Source organism: Gymnodraco acuticeps, unplaced genomic scaffold (assembly GCF_902827175.1).
Source record: "Gymnodraco acuticeps unplaced genomic scaffold, fGymAcu1.1, whole genome shotgun sequence".
NCBI lineage: Eukaryota > Metazoa > Chordata > Actinopteri > Perciformes > Bathydraconidae > Gymnodraco > Gymnodraco acuticeps.
Window position 1 is genome coordinate 2,609,468 of NW_022990701.1, and position 19,249 is coordinate 2,628,716.

At 41.8% G+C, this 19,249-nt stretch overlaps 1 protein-coding gene across 2 annotated transcripts; it reads right to left on the reverse strand.

Moving 5' to 3' along the window:
* Positions 1-1,263: 1,263 nt before the first annotated feature.
* stox2a (storkhead box 2a) lies at positions 1,264-19,035 on the reverse strand. Of its 2 annotated transcripts, none has more exons than XM_034231473.1 (4): positions 18,441-19,035; positions 8,063-8,215; positions 3,637-6,169; positions 1,264-2,096 (listed from the first exon to the last, which is right to left on the reverse strand). In XM_034231473.1, the coding sequence occupies exons 1-4, from the start codon at positions 18,775-18,777 to the stop codon at positions 1,895-1,897; spliced, it is 3,225 nt and encodes a 1,074-aa protein (XP_034087364.1). In that variant the 5' UTR covers positions 18,778-19,035; the 3' UTR covers positions 1,264-1,894. The 2 variants fall into 2 exon arrangements, with proteins under 2 accessions (XP_034087364.1, XP_034087365.1); XM_034231474.1 differs by lacking the exon at positions 18,441-19,035 and adding an exon at positions 9,884-11,636.
* Positions 19,036-19,249: the final 214 nt, after the last annotated feature.

Consider the following 19,249-nt stretch of genomic DNA (forward strand, 5'->3'; position numbering starts at 1 on the left):
ATTTGGACTTGTTTTGATGAGAGCATCATGTTAAAATAACATCATACTAGTTAACTGTACATGTAGTTTCACAAATTGTCGCTGGGGTCCAACTGTGGCTCCATCTACAGTCTATGATGACCAACCTTAAGGAACAATTGAACCAACTTAAAAGAAAAAAACAGCAGGTTATGTGATCAACACAACTATGACTTATACCATCTTATTTCAATGAAGTCGAATATTGTTTGTGCTGCACAAACCGTTGAAAAATGACATGAACAAAAGGCAAACTTCATGGACTCGTGTTTGATTAGTGGATTCATCCTGAGACTTTTTATAGACTTTCACTGAGTACACATTGATTTAGTGGTGCAACTAACAATTCTTGTCATTAATGTGCTAGATATTTTTACAATAAATTGAGTCATTGTTTTGCCCCTAACCTGATGAAGAAAAGGCCAATCACATTTCCCTTAGCCCCAGGTTACATATTCAGATCTCCTTCTTTGTCAGTTCAAAGAGCAAATATGGTCCTTTCATATAAGACAAAGAAAAGCAGCAGGTTCACCAGGACATTGGTGAAACATGATTCAAACTATTAATGCATTATTAAAGTAGTTGCTGATTTATTTTGTCTATCGACTTATCATACCAGCTCTAAAATGATTAATCCTTAGAACGAGTATCTTGGTTACTCTAGGCAATGCACAGACCCCAGTGTCATCAGTCTATAAGGAGCTCTTTTCTTATAGAAAAATAAAATCAGCTTTATCTGACCATTTAGACATTTTAACTCAAATTCACAACAGCCGAGTCAATATGATGAACTGACCATTTTTAGTTTGCATGTTGTAGAACCTGCTGTAAAAAAGTATTCTCATTCTGTTCACACAACGCACCATGTTGGTGCTGAAATTAAAACCCTTCCAAAAATCTCAGAATTTCCAACTGTGATGAGACGGATCTCCTGAGGAAGATCATGGGATATGACTGAAAGCTTCAGAACAGCTACAAATCTACTTTGAACATTTTGTCACCTTTTTAGAGGTCAATATAAACATTGTATGCTTTAACATGGACACACAAGTCCTTAAAGTGCTCAGGGAATTGTAGGGGTTGATATTTACACTTTTATGATCTTGACAAGCTCCGCTTCCTTAAGAACATTATGTGATATCATTGAAAACTCCAGATAAGACAACAAATGGACCTCATGGTGAGATTTTTTTGTGTGTGTTGTGCATGTGAGGGTGAGGTGGAGCTCATTCTGTTCAAACATCATTTTTGGTCACATAGCATCTTTAATACCACCATTATAATAATTAGGATATCAAAAGTATCGAGTATACATACATCATTTGCATTGCGGTACACAAATCTGAGCTGATTTATGTTTTTATATCTTTCATTCGTTGTTCTCAGGATCAACTTTTATTGTCTCGACATTGTGCTGATACATTGAATCGTCCTGAAGAACTTGACGCTATTTCAGGAAGGAGAACATTTAATTGGACATGTATTGTTAAGTAATATAAAACGTTTTTTTGATATTTCCAAATGTAACTTGAATCCTATAGTCTACTACTTTCCAATACCAATAGTCAAGAATCTTGATATAAGCCAAACTAGAGTCCATGTCACCAAAAATCAAAGTACTTCAGGTAGGTTTCCTCACCTACAGTGGTCTTGTAGTTTCTCTTTTTTGCAGTAAAGTTCTTGAAGCTGTGGGAACAGTCTCTTGAAGCCATGCCTGTTTTTGTAACAGTCCCAGTAAATGGATTCTCAGGAGTCTGAAGATGTGTGTTTATGTGAATGTGTGTGTATTGGTTGAGGAAAGTGAGGGTCTAAAATGGTGAAGCCCCTCACTTCCTCTGTCCTCCACCACCGTCCATGGTCTCAGTCTGTGCTGCTGTCAGACACTGGTGATGGAGGCCAGGCAGTTCGATGACTTCTGGAGTTTCTCAGGCTGTGTGGTGGGGGGCTCTGGGATGGCGCGAAAGCTGAAAGGCAGTCCGATACTACTGGTGCCGATGTGGCCGGGGCTCAGCGCTGGATTATGCCGTCTATTGCTTTCCACAATGCTGGATGTGTTGGATGCAAGGCTTTCACGTGTCCTGCACAAGAGACAACAGAGAGTCAAGTGTTGGCTTTCAAGATGCAACAACATATCTCACATTGTGTATGGCATTGGTGGTGCTTGGCTAGAAAAACAGAATACCCCTAAAATAAAACTATTTTCAAGTATATCTTGTAGCACGAAAAAAAAAGGATACAGACTAGTTACTGAGAAGAAACAGGTGATGTAATCAGGATACTTTTCCACTCTCTTGGATTTAAAGATATTTGATAGAGAGTCTAAGGACAGTTGATCTTGAGTTGCAATGTGGGATCTAGCTTATTTTGAGCTGAGTCTACAGAAATAGCTTGCTGCCTTATACATTTGTTTTTTCTTTTGATAAACTAATGTTTGTAGTTGTTCATACGAAGTCGAAACTTTTATTCTCATTTCAAAATTTGTATCCATTTGACATTTGGCTCAGCTGTTTTTGGCGGATTTTGCGGGAGGGGAAAACTGTTCCGATACAAATATTTCGTATATCAATATTTTAATAAGGTAGGACACTCGTTAATAATATTGTAGCGTGTTCAAGTAACCAAGGGATATAGTAGATGTGCACAGTTATAAGTTTTACAGTTATGTAATGCACTGTTGTTGGGGGGAGAGACCGCCCCTTCCATATGAGTGTGTGTGTACGGCGGGCATGGAAAAGTCATACTCAGTGCGGTGAGCGCTGGCTTTATTGATAGCACCCCACGCAATAGTTGGGACTGTGTACTGACGTCAGTAAAAAAGGTTTGCCCCCCCCAAGCGCAAATGTCAAACTCCGCCTATGGCGTACATAACATGCATTTGTAAGTTACTTGCATGTTGCATTAAGGTCTCTTTCAGTTAATGTTCAAACACAAAATGAAGCAAGCAACATAATGAATACAACAAATTCATTAGCGTTATACTATAATAGATATTATTGTTTACTTTGGCAAGAAACTGGTGCCATAAGCCTTGTTTTACTAACATCTTATCCAATTGAAATGGCACCATTGGCACTTGACACTAAGAGCTGCTCCAACAAATAGCAAATCATAAAAATTACTATAAAAATAAACTTTGTTTCCACTTTATTAGGTTTACCTCTAAAATGTAAGGTAATACTACCTCAGTAATTGGATTCACACATTCCTGACAACAATACCATAATCATTATCAGTTCCTTAAATGTGTTGTATAAGCTATATTGTTCACTTGTATCTAATACGGTGGTCCCTGAGTGTTGATACAGAGTTGAGATCTGATTGAATTGGAAATGAAATAGGTACTACAGATGTGGGCTGAATCCATCCACTGAGAGAAACTGTTAGAGTTGAATCTTCGGACAAAACTGAGAATGTGGACCTTGAGCTAATAATAATAATTTGTTTTATCAAAATAAAAGGTTACTTGGCCCTGGAGGGTTAAATGTTTTAAGCCATTTATATTAGCCCCAATGTGTGTCACCTAAAGTTTGCCCTCCACAGTAAGCCCTAAGACGTAAGAAGAGTTCACAGTTCATGGATCATCATCTTTCATTCGTTATCGATCATTTTCACACAAACCTGGGGGAGTTGAATCCACTATCCACCGTGACACTGCTGCTGTCCATGCTGTCCAAGCGTGCAGAGTGGGCCGACTTCTGGCTGCTGCTGTTCTCCGTCTCCTTGGGGCTGAGTAAGGTCAGGTTGGTCTCCAGTTTTCGCTGCAGATCATGATCCTTTTCCCGGTCCATGAGCCACTGCATGGTTCCCTCCCCGCCACCACCACTGCTTCCACCATTACCACCGACTTCCCCATGATCCTTGTTGTCCTCTGCCGTCGCCAACTCTTTGTGCGAGTCCTCCTCTGCCTCTTCCTCTTCTTCATCATCTGATACATTATAATAGTCAAAGGAGGCGGAGGGGACTGTTGGCTCTAAGCAGCTCTGTAAAACTGCCGGTGACACTGAGGAAGTGGCTGAATTGGAAGGCTGCTGGGGCTCAGGATTGTCTAGGGCCTCTGTTGATTTGGCATGTGAGGCTTTCCGCAATGTGCCGGACTTGGTGTAGCTGCTGTCCACGTAGCCTGTGGACAAGGCATTGTGTGGAGGTTTGAACAAAGTGTCCTTGCTGAAGATCTCTTTCCTCTTGATCGACATACCACCGCCTCCCCCACCGGGATCTACATTGTGTTGGTGTGGCGTCAAACGGGCATTTTGCGCCGGCTCTGGCGTCTGGCTTGGCGTCAGCCGCACTGAGCCATTCTGTCCCTTTGCTGCCGACAAGTCCTCTTTGTACTCCATCGTGTGAGGAGAGGTGAGGTGAGGCGTTTGCCGGTCAGCCGGAGAGCCCTTTCGGAGTCCCCCTGATGAGGTTAATGTGTCATATTCTGATTTTGCCTGAGGCGAAGGGGCAGTTAGGATTGTTTCATTTGACGTATTGCACTGGAAGTACTCATCTGTTGAGGGCTTAGGAGAAAGTCCCATTAGCTCATTGTACGTTGGCAAGCTGTCTCTGCTTTTGTTCCTCTCCATCGTACTCCGAATCCTTGACTCGTCCAAACTCCCTTTCCCCAAATCAGGCACATTAAAATCAGAGTGGAACTTAGCAGCAGAGAACATGATCCTTGAGAAGTGGGAGGACTTCTGCGTGGCGCGCAGGGTGCCGTCGTCAGTGTAGTAATGACTACGCTCCTCCAGAGTGGGTTCAAAGTCTTCTGGCACCCCCAGTGATGGAACCTTGAGGGAGTTGTCCATGGACCGAGAGCGTTCCTTAGCTTGATCTGACCTCTCGTGACGCGACTTCCTCTCCTGATTGTGACTGTGACTTCTCTGCACTCTGGACTGGCACGTCCCGCGCGACGGCTCAGGGAAGGGCATCTCTGTCCGTCTTTTGGCTAGCTCCCCGGACACATCCCACTCAGGGGTAACAGGGCAGGACGATTCAGTAACGTTGGGGTTGCTATGGACCAGGTATGTTGCGCCTCCACTTCGCCTGCGCTCCAAGGTGTACATGGCCTCCCGAGGCGAGCGAACTAACGAGTGGCTAAAGAAGCGGAAATCCCTTTCCATGAACAAGAGGTCCCAGTTTGAACCCTCGGACGGGTCTCCCCTGGAGGTTCTGGGTTTGCTGTGTGAGCGGGATTTACCATGTGTGGCCCTCCTGTGGCCCCTCCCCCTCCTGCTGCGTGCACTGTGGTGGGCTGAAGACCCCGCCTTGTTCTTCTGCGAACGCTCCTCCTCAATCCTCTTCATCACAGCCGTGTGCCTTGCAACGTTCTCAACAGTTAGATCGGGGTTGATTCTGCGGATTATCTCCATCTCCACCTCGCGGGGCATGGCCGGGGTTGGCACTTCCTCGTCACGAAGAGGCCACTCCTCCGGGGGGAACTGAGCTGAGAAGGTGGCAAGCTGCCTCATTTTGTCCTTCTTGAAACTCAGCCTGAAGAGCCTGAGACCGAACCTTTTAGATTGCTTCTCGCCACTGCTGCTGCCACCACTTCCTTCTTTCTTTTTGGTGAGAGTGTCAGTTTTATAAGGAAAAGAAGTGATGCTTTTGCTCTTATCAGCGGGCTCTTGAGGCGGCGGTTGCACGACAGGAGGGGAAGTGGGAGGAGGAGGATGAGGGTATGATGGCGGTTCTCCTCGGTGCTCCTTAGCTGACGTGCTTGGTGGAGTTTCCCCACTCTTGTGATCCTTGGGCGGCTTACTTTGATAAGAATCTCCCCTGTGCTCCTTTGGTGACTTGGTACTGTGAAGTCTGGACGAGTCTTCGCGATAGGAGTTGTATGAGTCATTGTGATTCTTGCGAGGAGGCCTCTCTCTCAGGCAGCCAGGTGTAGATGGTGTTACATTACCAGACGGAGGTGAAGTGCATTGCTGAGGTTGCTGCTGCTGTTGACTTTGTTGCTGCTGCTGCTGTGACAGTAGCGGTGAGCGCTCTTGCAGCCGATCATCCAGGTGATACCACTTGTTGTTGGTTCTGATGAGGGACGGAGTGATAAAGTAGGTCTGGGGGGTGACGATGAAGTAGCCCTCTGGAGTTGGGTAGATCTTCCTCTCTCGCACCAGCATGTTCAGGGTATGTCGCAGAACCTCTGAGCTGGGTGTAGGCACACCTGCAAGACAAATACAAATCAGCCACAGTTTTGAAACACATTTAATTTAAAAAACATTGTTATAAAATCATTAAAAATGTGAAAAATACATATATTCTCACACGAGGCATATCAAATATCGGTGCACAATTAAACCTAAAGTTGGTTAGAATATAAAAAAAATGGAACTAAGCAGTTAAAACAATTTAAAGGATGAAACTTAACTGAACTATTGTTTAAACTAAATTTTCCATTACATAAAAAAAAAATCTTCTATCATTTTATTCATGCTATATAATGTTTTTTGTATTTATTTTTTACATGAAACAATAACTAAACTTGACAAATACAATGCGATCTCAGAAGAATTTGAGATAAACTTAAACTTCGGTTTGGATTCAGCTTGACAGCACATAAACAAATAATTGAATACAAGCTATTAATTTGGGTTCTCTTCTATTTTTTTACAATTCTTTAAATAAATAGTAATGTAAGTGTAAAAGTATTTATTTGTCTATTTTTGAATTCTAGAAAATAAAAAAAATAATTGCAGATATTTTATGCGCCTCTTTTAGTAAATGCAGTTGAGTTTAACCCAACAATAACACTTTGCATAACCCAGCTTTTTCTTATATTGACCAACAGCACACAAATCCACATACATGGTTATGTAACACCATGACTTGATATGACAACCTAAGATTTAAGCTGTATGCAAAAAAGGTAATTAATAAACACTCTTAAAGATAATTAATCAGTCACCTCAAGAGTTTAGTTTAAATGGCCACGTAAACATTAAAAGTCCATTTTAAATAAAACTATTCATAGCCTTTGTCTGGCATGGCCCTGTGTTGCCTGACATTACATCACCCTGTTTTTTTCTACACAGCAACGATGCAACCTATAAGTTCAACTCCTTTCCACGCTGGCATTTAGTAGAGGATACATATTTCCTTTTAAACTTGGCTACACAGTGGGTAATCTTTTTAGTGTTTGGGTAAAACCTCAGATGTTAAACATTGTGTTTGGACACATCTCAAAGAAAATTACTTTTGTGTTAAAATATTACGTCTATTTATTTATATTAAAATGTTATTTTTGGAACAACGGACCAATTTGGAAACAGAAATCACAGAAAATAGTCATACAAATCTTTGAGAGATTAAGCCTGGCCATCCTGCAAGAGAATATCCACAATTCAGAATAAATCATTTGTTCATAGGCAATGTCACATACGTATAACAGCACTTGATTAAAACATAGGAAAGGAAGAAGGTAGGTGTTTTTGTACTTTTTACACATGTCCGTGGTATGATGTGATATTCAAGTTTAGGACTGCAACAATTTTGTTAACAAAATGTCAGAAAAAAGTTTTAAAATGTACACCATAATTGGTGGTGTACATTTAGGGCAATCAGCTTTATTTCGCCCCAAAAGTCAACATTTGAAAACTATTCTCTTTACTATGGTATATGACAGAGAAAATCAGCAAATGTTAAAAGCTGCTTTAATAGTGTAATAATAAAATGGTCACTATCATGAAAATAGTTGCCAAATAATGTTCTGTTCTAATCGCTTAATCGTTCAATTGTCTCAAATCTATTCCTGTAGAAACATAATGCTGTTTGCTTGTTGGTTGATAGGATGACATATTTGAATATGAAACGAATAATTTGCTTTTCAAACCCGGCTTTTATTTAAGACATTTATACAATTAGGCTGAGGTGATTAACCAACAAATCAGAAGACAATAAACCAGGTATATGCACATTTTTGGATTTATTTCATCACCATTTTAACCTTAGTAGTAACAGTAACTGATTATTCTCTCACATGCCTCATGGTGTATTCATAAATCAGTTTTTGCATGCTTTAGTGCAGTCCCATGTTATATAAGGAGGTCAGAGGGCATACCTGGGAAGCTGGCAGTGAGGTGCTCCACCAGAGCCTCCTGGTTCACAGGCTTGTGGGCAGAGTTCATAGCAGAGATAGCCAGGCACAAGATCTCTCCCAGCGGGATGAACTGTGACTGGCTGATAGGTGACATACTGATCGGAGACACGTCACCTGCAGGAGGAGGAGGAGGAGGAGGAGGAGGTGGAGGAGGAGGAGGAGGAAGAGGTGGAGGTGGAGGAGGAGGAAGAGGTGGAGGAGGAGGAGGCACAACTGTTAGATCATGAATGAACAGCAGGCGCAGCGTGTGAAGCTATGATGTAATGGTCAAACGGCAGCAGTTTGCATGCTGCCTCGCTCAGCTCCACCCCTCCTCTCTGTGCTTCCTTACAGCCTCTCTCCCTCCTGTTTCTCGTAGGTTAGCAAAGCGAGGCAAATGCTGCAGCAACCGTAGTGCAAGATCACCTGCATTCCTTCTCATTCAATTCACATCGTCTCACAATCAAGCCATACTGTATTATGAACTAAATATTACTGACTTTAGCGCCACATTTAGAGCTTACACACATTCATTCCCTGTTGCCTTTGTTGCTTTAAGCTGGCTTTGCTGTCAGCAGTAGTGAGTAGTGAGATCATCCTACAACCAGACGGCCCGGCTTCAAGCCTCTCTGAGAGCAAACATCTGCCCCGCTGAAAGGTTGTAGAGCAACACACGAATCCATCGCTGCAGCATCTGTGCTGTGGCTGACCCTGTCCTCTGACCTACATCTGCTGATCGATAGAGAATCACGCCACACAATGAAGAGAAAATATTCCATCACAGCCTCCATCTTTGATTCCTAACATTGTGTGTCCTGGTGTTCACAGATATACAGAACAATTATTGCCTCATTGATCACTGTTTTTAGAGTTTTGTAATCATTTTACTGTCCACACTTCTTGTACCTGAGCTGCAGTATGTGCAGGGCCCTGCCTCCTCACCACACTCAGCTGAATGGTCAGTTAGGCAACACGATGACGTTATCTCTGCTTAGTATCACAGCCCTTTAAGCTTTCGGTGGCTTTACGAGGCTTTACTCTATTTTTTTTCCTGTAAACATGAGAAAATCTGCATCTGCCAGTGAATTGGTCGAAACAAATCCCGGTCTTGAGCTCTTATGGTATAGTATGCAATAGTAAAGTATCGTATAGGAATGAGGTTGTAGTATTTATGTCTCACATCCTACAAGAAGGCAATAAAGACAGCAGAAAGAAATTCAAATATTTATAATAAAAGGGACAAAAAAGATCAGATGTTCTTGGTAAGGACATGACTTTGTGATGAGATGGCCAAGAAGCCCTCTTTGTAATTTCAACAAATGCCAACTATAAATCTGTCACAAAATTGGGCACAGAGGTGATGCAACTACAGTAATAGTATGGAATAATGCTGAACTATTAGGGACTATACAATTATATACATACAGATTTGTATACGGGTCATTACATTTGCAGGAAATTGAAGAATATGCTAGGAAGTCAAAAGGTAACACAGATTTGGATCAACAGAAATATAGATTTAGTGTATGTATAATATAGAATTTGAACACAAGCCAAATGAGGGCCCTATATTGCCTGTAATATAAGGCTTTAGATGAAATCATTCAAAAATATGTTTAATTCTTCAGTTTCTATTTGACTACATTTGATACGTTAGAGAAGTGATCAAAGGGGGTCGTTATAATTTCATCATAACACGAACATTTTGTTCACTCGGAACTTTGCCCCCAAATCAAACTGTGTCTTTGCCCTGCGTAGAGTGAGAGGGAGGAGCTTCTGTAGGTGGGAGTGTCAACGACTCACCTGGCGCACGATAACTTGGCGGGGACGGAGAGAAATGAGGAGCAGGAGGGGGAGGAAGATGCTGCTTCTGCACATGGATGTCTTTCTCACTACGGGAGAGATTGTGCTCCAGCGGGCGCTCGCTGAGCTCTGAGCTGGGCCAGGCCCGCCGCACATTGCTGCTGCGGTTCTTCTTCATCGTGACCCCTTTACCAGGTGGCCTTCACCCCTAGGGGCTTGGTGGAAGGGGGAGAGAAAGGGGAAGGAAGGAGGGAGGTGGGAAAGGGGGGGTGTGCAGGGGGAGGTCGACCAACCTCAGGCTCAGTGCCTCCCCCGCATCAGTAAGAACGTCCCGCTAGAGCGATCACACACCAGACATGGCAGGAACCAGTGTGCACCTTCACACACATACACACGTCTCATTTACATCCACGAGAAGGCTACAAACGACCGTGTTCGCACTGAGGGGGGTTGTCATCGGCTGGGCTCTCCCAGGCTGATCTGGAGTGATGGCAGCGGCGGTGGAGGTGCAGGTGATTGCGCGAGGCATCACCCTTTCATCGCCATCAGTCCCAGCCACCATTTGTAGCATCCCCATTTGCATGCGTAGGGAGGCACATTACGTAGCCGCTCTGATGTGGGAGGAGGGAGCAGGAGAGAGGTGGGGGGGGTAGGGGTAGAGATGAGGGAAATGGGGCATTGGAAGTGAGGAGGACGGTGAGGAGAGATTTCAGAGCAGGTTTTGGGATTCGCTTGTTCCTTTTAGAGGGGAAGGTAACAGGGGAAGGAAGGGAGGGAAAGGATGGACGGTCAAATATTCAAAGCTTAAGAGGCCGAGTCTTCGACAATAGCTCAATTCACCACAGGAGTGCTCGGCCGATCCCCGGAAAACAAAAGAGCCCACTTAAAAAAAAACACAGAAATAACAGGCTCCATTCACCCTAACGGGCACTGAAACCTCAATAGTATGCCAAGCACCGGAGACGCCACGTTCACCTCCATCTTTATCCGATCAAGCACAAGACCCCATCGTCCTTTCGACAACAGCACACCAGGAGAGGGTGGGGAGAAAAAAATGGAGAGCATAGAAATAAATAAATAAATTTCAAGAATAGATATCCACCGTTTCCCGCAATCCAACGGAAGAAGGTCCCGAGCCTATCGCCGTAGCATCCATTCATTAACAGGGGGGGATGCAAACTCCAGTCAACGGCAAATCTCTTTCAACGCTAATGCTGCAGCTGCTCCCAGCACCTCCAGGAAGGGTGTGTGAGTATGTGTGTGTGTACGCGTATGTGTGTGTGTGTGAGAGAAAGTGTGTATGCGCGCATCCGCCTGCTGCGCGCGATTCTGCGTGAGCATGCATGCGTCTGTGTCTGGGTGATTGAGGCTGAGGGGAGGGGAGGATGCAAGAGGGAGAGGACATAAGGCAGAGAGGAGAGCAAATATCAACAGCTCTTAACACACACAAGAAAAAATAAATATTCAGCCCTCAGATGATGTCCGGGGAATATCTCAGTGTCTAAATCTGTGGCTGAATTTCCATCCTCAACTTCCTTCCACTCTGCTTCCCTTACACTCTGCTCTTGAAGGATGAGGGGCCCCTTAAACTCCCATCCATTTGTGTCTTACCTGAAGCTAAGGATTTAACAGGGCCCCAAACGGAATTGGTGTCTTTCTCATCACCGATTCCCACCGGTTGATTAACTGTGTGGAGCTGTCAGTGAAAAAGAAACCCCCCCCCAAAGCATCACCTTAAACCCGCTCAGAGTGGCATCTCCTGCAGACTCCTGCTGACTCACATGTGTGGAGTGTGAATGGACGTTTGGAGGGACAGAATACGGAGCAAAGTGAGAGGGCAGGACGGGCCACGGGTGAGGAGGAGGAGGAGGAGGAGGAGGGGGGGGGGGAGGCGGTGTCACAACCAATCTGCTCCAGTTCACTGATACCAAAGAGAAAGAGGAGAGGAAGGAGGGGTGAGGAGGAGGGAGAGCGACACCACGCCATTTTATTTCTCAGTAGTGCTGCAACAGCCTTTGTTGCCATGACAACGCAAGCCGATGATCTCATAGCTGTTACCTTTGAGTGCTGTTCCCTTAAAGGGCCAGCGACCCAAGATAGAAGCAGACAGACGGGACATAGACGAGCACTCAAACCGTCTGTTATACGGACAGAGAATACTCCTGCATCGCTGCTGAAACATCGACGTCTTTCAGCAGTTATCCTCCGACAACTACAGGACAATATCACTGACCAGAGGAATACATATCCAGATGACCTGATAGTGGCAAGACATTACAAATAAAATATGTATCAATTCTACAATGATTTACTAGATATCCCATAGAAGAATCCTGCTATCTACAAATATGTGGCTATTAGAGTGACAAACAAATAGTTGTTCAATTGATTAGTCAGTCGACAAAAATGAATATGAAGCTAAATGTATTTACTTCCCACTGATTACACCTCACATATTAAGATTGAATATTTGGGGGGAAATACATTTATATATAACAGCTAACAGAAACAGGATTATTTTGGGTTGTGGGGAACTGTAATGACATTTGTTTATTATTTTTTAATAACGGGAATAAAAGATAACTTTCAGAATAGATTTAAATGACTTTCTTTTGACCATGTTTGTCATTTAAAGTATTGGCATTTTAACGTTTGCTTATTAGCCAAAACACAAATTGCAGCTGAGCAGAGTTGGGCGATATGGAGCAATAACATTTCATGATATATCTGACCAAATATATAACTATCCATACTGTAGGGTTGAATACTCTTGTTTTCAAAAATGATTTACGAGTAATAAATTAACTAAGCAGGTAAAGGTGGAGAGTTTGGTGAGTTCTTAAAATAACGTTACAGTAAGGCAGCTAGCTAAAGACAGCAGTTATACCATATTGCAATATCCAGAATCTAAGATGATATCAAGTCGTGTCCTGTTCCCATATCGATATCATATTTGCATATTGCCCGGCCCCTCAGTTAGTTGCCGGTATGTGTTTAAAACCAGAGTATTAGATGGGTTATGATGGAGTAGTCCTGAGCTGTGCCAGTAAAGGATTTGTGGCCTGTTACAACTTCCTTGCAAACAGGACCATTCCTGCCGGTGGTCTGCCCTCCAGTGGAACATTTATGACAACACATGTTTTTACAGTAAACTCTCCAGGCTGAATAAAGAGACTGAGGAGGTTTTGCCACAACAGCCTACAAAACACTCCTGACATTAGGATATACGGCAACAAATCTCTCTCTGCTGCGTTTAACATTTCCCCCAATTCTCTACTGGGACCCTCCCTTTCCTTCCAGTGGAGAACCCCGGCTACAGCAGGGAATGCAGTGCCATAGTGTTTTCCTGAACAAATGCTCCACTTTTCCTTCCTTTCGAGCAGACACTCCTCCCAGTCTATTGTTCAAACCCTGCTCACAAACGCAAAGTCCCTCAGTTAATCAGATTGAATGTCAGTATTAAAAAACACTTGGTTTTCCACACAGTTTAAAATCCACAACTTTGGTCTAAGAGTTGTAATCCAGCTACTTTTTCATAATAGTAAAAGTGTGGTTATCAACATGCTAGCCAACTAAGACTTCAAGAAAACTCAAAAAATCTAGATATGTCTTATTATTATTATTTACTAGCAATGGACATTTTATTTCAGTCTATCCTGTTTCCCTAAAATAGTCTAACTTAAAGACAATAGTGTTGTATTAATTAGCACATGTGCATTATAGGCCAAATGCTCACCTCCTTCAGACAGTTAATGAATGGTGAAAATGTGTCTGAACTAAGTTTGAACTTGTCTTGTAAACTCAAATCTTGACACTAAGGCTGTATGCAGCTCATACAAGAGAATACACCCTGCAGTGATTTTCATCTGTATAGAATTATTATCACTTTAGGACATTTTCTAAAAATGCTAGGACTGTTTCAAGTGATCTGGACTCGGTGAAAAAAGTTAAAGTTTAACTCCTGGTTGAATTCACATGAGGTTACTGGTAAACTAAAGATTGATTATGTTTCCTAATAATGTGTTTAAATGCATTGCAATGATTAAATTGTTTCACCATTGGTTCCATTCTGAGATATTTTACAAGCTAATACCTCTTCTACTTTGGGCTTCTTGTTGGGGAAACTGGATAACTTCTATAAAACAAACATATCAGTATATAAATTGCATGAGAACCAACTGCATACGCTCTGTTGGTTTTGGCATTATAGAGTCTGGTGAGTTATTAGCTATAGGACAAACATTCCACAGCTTATCGGTGTTTGCTTTCGTAGTGTCACTGAAGTTAACGTCACTTTGTCTGACGGACAGACAAAAAAAAGCAGCGCCAAAAAAGTTCACAATCTATTTTAAGATTTACCTTTTGATTATTAAAGCTATTAAATCCAATACAATCAATAGAGCTCAATGCAGAAATGTGATAACATGGACGGAGCATTAGAAGTGTTTGAACAGTCATTACAATCTAACATTTAAAGTTCAATCTGAACAATCAAGACTCTGCTGGGTAGTAGCAGCCGGTACCACAAGTTGACTTGAGACAAACAAACTGTTTAATACCAAACTTTGAGTTATATCTGTTAACTATAGTATTTACAGATACTCAAACACTACCACACCTCATGGTTTTCTGCAGTGTGTATTAGTGTAGTGTAGTAAATGTAAATAAAACTGTAGCTTTGCATGTGAAATATCAAAGATTTCATGTGTAAATCAACACCTCTGCTCATTTTCTTGGAAGGTTTTTGCTTCATTTCACAAAAATGTACCAATTTGTTATAATGGACCCTACCCAACTTTAAATATGCTGAATTTGCTGTGTAAGATGGCACCACTGCTCTTTTCTCCAGCAATGTCATGTTTCTCTGTTTCGTCAAGTGTAATAATATGTGTTATCAATATGTTCCCCCCTAAAACAATCCTGCTTAATGCCCTTTGAATTCCAGGACAAATGCATCAAGTAAAATGTAATGATATTAGCCGTGATTGGACCGACGTACAAGGGACTCAATACGACGATCAAGCATCGAGTATTTTCTGTCTTTTTGTGTTTTCTCAGCTACTGTAGATGCTTCTATGACACTGACAATCTAAACGGAGGCTCACCTAAATAAGGTAATCTATGACATTCTGCACGCCTCTCTCATTTGCACACACACACAATCACAGTCAGATAAGAAAGGTTGTGAGGCCAGTGTGATGTGTGCAGCAGTTGGAATAGACAATACCTCAAATTCGTCCAAACCTGTCTCAGCACATACATGAGTTATAGCCTCGTCAGAAGAAGATGAGTATGAGTGTGGGAATGAATCCCTATCTTCTCTTTTCTGTGTGAGTAAGTCTACCTGATATGAATTAGGTGAGCTTATAAGGTTAGATGCTGCCTAAACATTCTCTCATCGGACTAGCTACGACTAGTTTCATGCAACCGCTTTGTCTTAACTGACAGATACATTATAACCTCAAGGGGAAGTATTTTCACAGAGACACAAACCGCAGATAAAACTGTCAGAAGGGTATTTTTTTTTAAAGGTAACAGTCTCATAAACAAACATTGAGAAACTCTTTAGTCAATTATGTCAATTAAGAAAAAGTCCATGTCTTGTCAGGCAGCCTGATTAAGACCCTGAACAAAAAACGTAATTGAAATGAAAAAGCGGTCTTCTATTTAGAGAGATTGAGTTTAGAGCTTGTTTTTCCTATCTGGTTCTTTGTGACTGTGGCACTTAGTTTGAAGGTGAAGTAACAACAGCACTCAAGATCTTTTTTACAAGATAGACCGAGGACAAAACCGCATGCATTCGTTGCGAATAAGGTCTAATTATTTTTAACACTTGCAAGTATTAATAACAAATCCTTAATTACAACTTTAAAGTCTCTTAAAATAGTTGGTGTCTCTTTTAGTGCTTGGTTTGCAGTTAATTCCATTATTAAGGTGCACAATGTCTGAAATGGGTCTTAAACGAGTAAACATTTTTCAAGTGTGCAGCTATTTCTTATTGTTCTGGGATTTTATGGTGTAAAACCCTAAGACCTTTGTTTATATCTTAAGTCTTTAGGGAGTTATTTTTGTTACTTCAGTCATTTCGAGTCCAAGTTTAATGTCTCTGTAAATAAATATTCACAGTATAGGGGGTAATACAGCAATGTAACATAACCCTACCAGAATTAAAAGTTTAAATCACTTAATGTTGTATCATCCAGACAGATTATGTTGTTATAGGCCAAATCTGTCAGGTTTAAAATACATTTTACTTAAGCACTTTACTGAGGTTCAATTTTAAAGGTACTTTTACTTCACTTGAGTATTTTCACGTTATGCTACTTTATACTTTACTACATTTTGGAGGCAATTTTGACAAATGTTTTACTCCACTCTAAAAAAATTATTTAGTTACTAGCTACGTTGCAGTATGGATTTATCATACCGAATATAAATAAAACAATACATTATTATATATTATTATAGGTTAAATTACCTCATATCTATCTAACGCTACCAGTATATAAAGTAAAATATAATCTCCACCTTCACCAAGTGCAACATTGACATTAATGCATTTATGATTAAAATACAAAAATGTGATTTTTTTAAAATCATGGGTCAAACTGGAAATGTTGTATACATCAAGTATATTTTGATGCCAATACTTTTTAGTTTTAATTGAGTACAATTTTGGGTACCACTTTACAATAAGACTACCCTTATAAAGGATTCATAAAGGGTTTATAATTAGGTTATGAATTAGGTTGTAAACACTTTATTAATCATTAAGAACCATTTATAAACCAGTTCTAACATAGTTTTCATACATCAACACAGGCTCAATATTTGGCAAGACGACTAAGCCTTACATTGGCTACTTAGCGAGAATCAACTCAGTGAACAACAGATACCAAGGATGCTGGCTGATGAAGAAGTAAGCTAAGTAGCCAATATAAGACTTGGCAGCAGGCCCGGACTGGCCATCGGGAGGACCGGGAGGTTTCCCGATGGCCTGGCCTGCTAAGTGGCCTGCTGGCCTGAGGATTAATTTTGTTATGTAGGCTATGTATTGTGAACGCAACGCAGCGCAAATGTGGGTCTGACTCTGCCTCACAGAGGGTAACTGGCTGTCTACATGATGTGGCCTGCCGACATGACCACTTTCATACAGATCATACACTAATGTCCTCGATTGGTCTATGTGTGTCATTCGAGCTGGGGAGGGTGTGTATGTGTGGCGCGAGCGAGCGAGAGATAAAGCGCGCGCACCGGTTATGTGTATTGTTGTTGTTAGCATCTGGTGCTAGCTAGCAGCACTAACGGATATAATGAGCTGTCAACAAGGTGGAGGAGAGTCCTCTCCTGTCAGACTGAGAGACTGATAACCTCAGCTCAGGTGAGGTAAAGGACTCTGAGTGTTTAGATAGTTAACTTAGTCTAAGTTCTCTGTGGGTCTCAAACGGTTTGGTCACCATTTATGTAAACACATATTTACATTTGAGGGGGGGAGTGATTAGTAAAATATGCATGAATAATAATAAAGAAATGTTAACTAGGTGAAAAAAGGTAAGATAAACTTTAAAAACTTGTTGAGAGCTAAAACTAGTCTTTGCTGCTGCCTCAAAGAGGAGCAGGAGGGAGAGGGGGAGAGGAGGGAGACAGGAGAGGCTGGTTCAGGAGCACAGACACACTCACAACTATAAATGAACCAAAAACAAATAAACAAGTTTCAATGTTTTTTCATATTGGATTTGGTATGTTATTGGTTATGGCCATGTTCTTATGATTATTTAAATGTATACAGTTCTGTTTCATATGGATGTAGTCTCTTTGTTTCCCCCTCAAAATGCACCAGATTGATGCATTTAAGTCCAACATTGAAAAAAAAATCTTACGGGGGGAGGGTCCGGGGTCCACCTCCACTTAAAATATGTGCACATGGATAGGTTCCTAAATAGATTTGCACATTTTTTTTAAATAGTAACCCATGTCCATATGTGTATTCTGGGGTAGTAGATTTCAAGTTTAGGGCTATCACTATGGGCAGCAATGCTGTAAATATTGACAAATAAATCCAGGAAAATGGTACAAAAGAAAACTGGTAGTGGCCCGGCCTGACTTATTGTCCCAGTCCGGCCCTGCTTAGCAGTACAGATAAATGTGGGCTCACTATTTGGCAAGATGACTAAGCCTTATATTGGCTACTTATCGAGAATCAACTCAGTGAACAACAGATACTAAGGATGCTGGCTGATGAAGAAGACGAAGTAAGCTAAGTAGCCAATATAAGGCTTAGCAGTAGCCTACAGATAAATGTGTGTTCACTATTTGGCAAGCAACCGGTCACAGTTGCCCTGTTTATCTCATGTCTTATAAAAGCTTATTAATGATTTATAAAGTGTTCACAACCTAATTAATAAATGAATTACAAACTATTCGTAAACCCTTTATAAGGGTAGTCTTATTGTAAAGTGGTACCCAATTTTGAATACATTACTTTGACTTGTAACAGAGTATTTTTTACAATGTAGATAAAAGATCTGAGTACTTCCCTCACTCCAAGCATACCCACCTATGAACTGGATGTCGTAGCCCTGCGGTGCTTTGAGGGTCCGCCTGGTCCATCCGTTCCTAAGCACCTGCAGGTGAACCTCTTGCCCCTGAATCAGCAGCACGTGCTCATCTATCCATCCGAGGAAGAAGATCTCGGTCAGTGCCAGGGTCAGAGCCTTGTTCCAGAAGTGCTGCATGTTTACGGCTTTGAAATTAGCGAACACCTCGTAGCCGGTGACGCGTTGCTGTAACTTCGGTGGTGATAAAGATGATGGGGGGTCCGGTTCATCTTCTCCGCCGAGCTGCGACAGCACCAGAGCCACAGAGTGAGGAGCGACCTGTAGTAACTTCTCCATTCCTGCTTCAGGCAAAGTTAACGACGGTCCGTATGCAAAATATTACATTACTATAAAACGGTGTTTAGTCCGAGCATGTCTTAATTTTGTATCCCCAAACTGCCTGCTAATCTCAACAGGTTTCCACATATTTAAAGCAATGGACTACAGAGTAAAAGAAAACCGCATGAACTTATTCGGAGTTTGCAGAACGACGTTGGAAATAAGCACAAGTACAGGTGTTCCATGTAAAATCAGGGAAATTAGCAACATGACACGCCGTCGTCTGCAGCCAACTAAACCCGACTGTCAGAGAGTATTAGGGACTATTTTCAGCGACAAAGAGGCGAGGACTAGTGCTGCGTTCAAGGACCACACGTAAACTCCTACTTTACACTTAGCAAGATCAATGATCATCAGTGTCAGGTCTCTTTGTTAGAAATGGTTGACCGGTCCTAAAACACCAAAGCAAGTTTTGCAGATTGGCTTTAAC